Consider the following 4753-nt stretch of genomic DNA (forward strand, 5'->3'; position numbering starts at 1 on the left):
TTGTTAAGAAAAAATTAGAAAAAAGAAAAAAATCTAAGCATGATGGGTGATGTCATTAATTTAAATAATTTTGAATTAAAATTTAATCTTATTAATTAATTATTATTATTAAATCTTATTAATTAACTATTATTATTAAATCTTATTAATAATTATTTTAATTATTAAAATTAAATAATTTTTGAATTATTTTAATTAATTATTTTGAATTGAGTACGAGAAGCTATAAAAGCTATGTAGAAGAAAACCAATTCTAAATTTATATTTTAATTTACATTTTTAAAATAAAATGACAATCAATATTATCTCTTATAATTGGATATCTATAGTTAATATTAAAATCCTACAATGATGATGTCATTATTAGGCTAATTCTTTTGTTAAGAAAAAATTAAAAAGAAAAAGAAAAAAAAAACTAAGCATGATGGGTGATGTTATTAATTTAAATAATTTTGAATTAAATTTAATCTTATTAATTAATTATTATTATTAAATCATATTAATTAACTATTATTATTAAATCTTATTGATAATTATTTTAATTATTAAAATTAAATAATTTTGAATTATTTTGATTAATTATTTTGAATTGGGTACGAGAATCTATAAAAACTATGTAGAAGAAAACCAATTCCATATTTATATTTTAATTTACATTTTTAAAATAAAATGACAACCAATATTATCTCTTATGATTGGATGTAGATTGTTTAATATGCATTTTAGATGTTTGATGAAATGTTCAGCTGACGAGTTTCTTAGTCGAACTTTGTGGTTCCACGGGTCATTAAACTAAATAACTTTAGCATTTACGTTCAATTAATACCTAAAACATATCATTAAACTGTTTCGTTTAAACAAACTCGTGGTTCCACGGGTCATTTCACTAGTTAGTAAATATTATACTACGTAGTCAACTCGTGAAAATTTTTAAAATTATGTGTCTAGTTAAACATATATCATCAGTAAAGATTATACGGATCGAGTAGTTAACTTCTGAAAGATTTCAAAAGTTTTTGTTCAGTTAAAGAAGACACTGAGATGGAAAAATATTAATGATTAATAATTTCATTCAAATATTTGCCTTTGAAGATGGTGTCAACATTTCCATTTCCACTATACCTATTTATTTTGCGTTTGAATAGTGTTAGATTAAATCATAAAATAAAAAAATTCTTATGTTCAGATATAATTATTCCATTGAAATACATACATTCATCTTTTTAATATAGCTGTTAAATATATAGAGTTAAAAAAAATCTATTTTTTACCTACCTTTGTGGCTTAGTAGTACACCCAACACCTTGTGTGTTGGATGGTGTGAAGGTCTCAAGTTCGAATCTCATCTCTTAAAATATTTCAGGCATTTAACCGAGGAGGTTTTACCTACCTGGCTCCTCGTGATGGTTTAAGAATCGAGTTTCTGTAATGCGGTTCAATTTTCTGCTCGAAAGCATGTGTGTGCATGAAAAATGATCGGTTGAGTGGGTTATTCCCCGTTAGTGATTCAAAATACTCGGTATTTAAAAAAAAAATCTCTTTTTCCTTGTGCAATTTTAAAGTACAGATCAACACAAACTCCAAGAAACTGTGCCAAAGAGATCTCTAAATTTGATAGTTTTCTTAATTACAACAGCAAAACAGTCACTTAGCTAGTTACTCCCATCAATCATTATACTGTATCATATAATATTCATCAGTAATATTATTATGTGTTGTCTTGTTTTCATCATCATTATTATCTTCAGTCATCAAGTAGCTGTTGATGTTAAAATTGATACTACAACTGTTGTTCTTGATATCAATCACTTGTTTCAGTTCTTCAAGATTCTTGAAATACCCTTTTGGTTTCTGATCAACAAAGTTATTGTTATGATCTGTCATAAATTCATAATTTGGAGTTAGATCTCCAAAACCCTCAGGGGCAAATTGGTCTTCTTGCTTGATTATATGATCTTTGTGACTGTTTTGATCTCCACCAAACATTAGCATCCTTTCTTTCACTTGTGGGTAGTAGTACTCTTTGTTCATATCTTGATCTTGAAACCCTAGATTATAGTTATTGTTTAAGAACATACAACTGAAAGAATTTGATGATGATGGTGGTTGTGGTGGTGGTTGAATGAGATCATTAACATAAATGTGATTATCAATAAAGCTACTAGTGCTGATCAAATTGTTGCTAACATTATTTATGAAATTAGGGTTGTAAAAAGATGATGAAGAAGCAATATTCAAGAAATTATTTGGTGATTGAAGTGGATTAATAGAAGGGTAAAAAGATGGTTTCTTTTGATAAGAAGGAAGCATAGCCATAAGCTTCTTTCTAAGCTTTGTGTTCCAGTAATTCTTGATATCATTATCAGTTCTTCCTGGTAGTTGACCTGCTATTATTGACCATCTGAACATACATACATATATACATTTCAAATATGTAAAGAAAATTGGAAATATATCTTGATTCATATGTACATAATCAAGAAAAAGTGATAACACTACATAATGAATGTAGATTTGAGATTTGCTTCATGCATATATCCATAAATGCTACGAGTATAATTCTAAATTAGGACTTGATGTATACATGACTTTTAATGGAAAGGACATATGTACAAATAATAGCTAGACACTATGTATAAAAGGGTACAATCATAATCATAATCATATTCATATATAGGTGTTACAAAATACAAATGAACCTAAAATAAAGATTTTAAAAAGAAAGATCCAAATTAAAAGGGTATGTACAAACCTGCTCCCAATGCTGGCATACAGCCAATGGGGCTTTGCCTCATTGGTCACCATGTTAACATGGTGTTCGAGGAGACCAAGGGTTCGAGTCTCGGGGGGGGGGGGATTTTCGTGAATTAACTCTAACCACTAACATTGCCTTTCAAAAAAAAAAAAAAAAAAAAAAAAAAAAAAAAAAAAATGCTGGCATACAAACTGCATATGATTTTATCTTCATCTTCAGAAAACTCACCATGTTTAATATTTGGTCTAAGATAATTTAGCCATCTCAACCTACAACTCTTACCACATCTCTTCAAACCTATGCATATGATTAATAAGTAAATCTTGCATATATTAAATGAAAAATACACATAAAAATAAATAATAATTACAAAAGAGAGATAAATATAAATATACCAGCTTTGTGAGGAAGAGCAATCCAGTTACCAACAGTACCATGTTTATTAATAAACTCTCTAAGTTTTTCATCTTCTTCAGAAGACCATGGTCCTTTTTTGACATTTGCTTTGTCACAACAAGGAGCTCTTCCCATTATTATTATTTTATGTTTTTTTTATATTGTAAGTATGTGTATCACTTTATGGTTGACCTTTATTCGTAGTAGTAAATCTTAGTTTCTATATGTGTGTGTGATCTGTTATAAGTGGACAATTTTGTCTGGTGGGTATGCTGGTTGGCTTTTTATGGAGGAGACTTTTTTAGTCTTTCAAGGAAGTCTGTAAAAGACAAAACTACTAATAAACTCCTTTATTTCAAAACTTAAAAGAAAAATAAAAATTACGGAGCTGAGTATCACGTAAATAAAATACTTATTTCAAGAGTTGATCTCTTGCTTTGTAAAAAGTTCGAATAAGAGGTTTGTACTAATTCGTGATAATGTGAGGTTCCCATAAGCTTATATACATACATTTCTTTCTATCAGTTTCCGATGTGGGACACAATGAATCGATTAGCTCCAACAATCACACCTTTAATCGATTCATTCCACGCTAATTCTACGGACACGTTCAATACCATCTCGACTCTTCCCGGACACCCGACCTCCTCCTCGGTCACGTCCATAGTCATCTCGGTTTTTGAGCCTCCGCTACCATTCTGTACCGTCCACACATCTGGGCTATAACCAAGCTCTGATACCATTTGTAGGATCGTTTTCAGGTCCACCAACATGTACTACATATAAGCTCATGAGTTTCACATTTCTTTAAAATCAATTGGTGATAGAGTGAGGTTTCCATAAACTTATATACATACATTTCTTTCTATCAGTTTCCGATGTGGGACACAATGAATCGATTAGCTCCAACAAGGTTTTACCAACCCGTATACAGAAATTCGGCTGGATTCACATGATTTTATGGATTGACAGATCGAGTTCCTGTTATGCAATTCGAATTTCCGCACGATAACGCGTATGTGCGTGAAAAATGACCGGGTGTGTGGTTTTCGATCCCCGTCAATGAACCAAACCTAACTTTCCAAAAAAACATTGTTTTGAAGTAACAAAAATTCAAGTTCATCTATACATAAGTTTTCTCAAACTTTATTAATAAGTATTATTTCACTTTAATTAAGATGTCATCCATATATAGTAAAATTTGAAAGAAAAAAAAACACCCTTTTTGCTTTGCTTACGATTTAATAACGTATTCAGAAAATTATTTTATAAATGAATATCAATATAATTGTAAGTAACGAGAGAGAAGGGGGGGGGGGGGGGGGGTTGAATAGTTACTTAATACGTTTTTAACACCTTTTCGATTGATCATCAAATTCAATTAACTTTGATCAACCAATTCAACTCAAACTTGATGTGTGTAGTATATATGTTCAAAATGATAAATGAAGTAATGTAAAGAACATAGACACAAGGATTTATAGTGGTTCGGGTGGATGTTAACTAATCCACCTTAATCCACTCCCCGATTACACTAATCGGGATTTGTTGCTTCACTAAGCACTTTTCTCCAAATCCGGTGGAGATCCGATTTACAAGTCT

At 30.0% G+C, this 4753-nt stretch overlaps 1 protein-coding gene across 1 annotated transcript; it reads right to left on the reverse strand.

Annotated features, from left to right (window-relative positions):
- Nucleotides 1-1623: 1623 nt before the first annotated feature.
- Nucleotides 1624-3349, reverse strand: LOC139841931 (uncharacterized). The gene is made up of 4 exons (XM_071832118.1): nt 3151-3349; nt 2936-3052; nt 2753-2795; nt 1624-2401 (listed from the first exon to the last, which is right to left on the reverse strand). The coding sequence occupies exons 1-4, from the start codon at nt 3284-3286 to the stop codon at nt 1666-1668; spliced, it is 1032 nt and encodes a 343-aa protein (XP_071688219.1). The 5' UTR covers nt 3287-3349; the 3' UTR covers nt 1624-1665.
- Nucleotides 3350-4753: the final 1404 nt, after the last annotated feature.

The sequence above is a fragment of the Rutidosis leptorrhynchoides genome, chromosome 4, assembly GCF_046630445.1.
Source record: "Rutidosis leptorrhynchoides isolate AG116_Rl617_1_P2 chromosome 4, CSIRO_AGI_Rlap_v1, whole genome shotgun sequence".
Classification (NCBI taxonomy): Eukaryota; Viridiplantae; Streptophyta; class Magnoliopsida; order Asterales; family Asteraceae; genus Rutidosis; species Rutidosis leptorrhynchoides.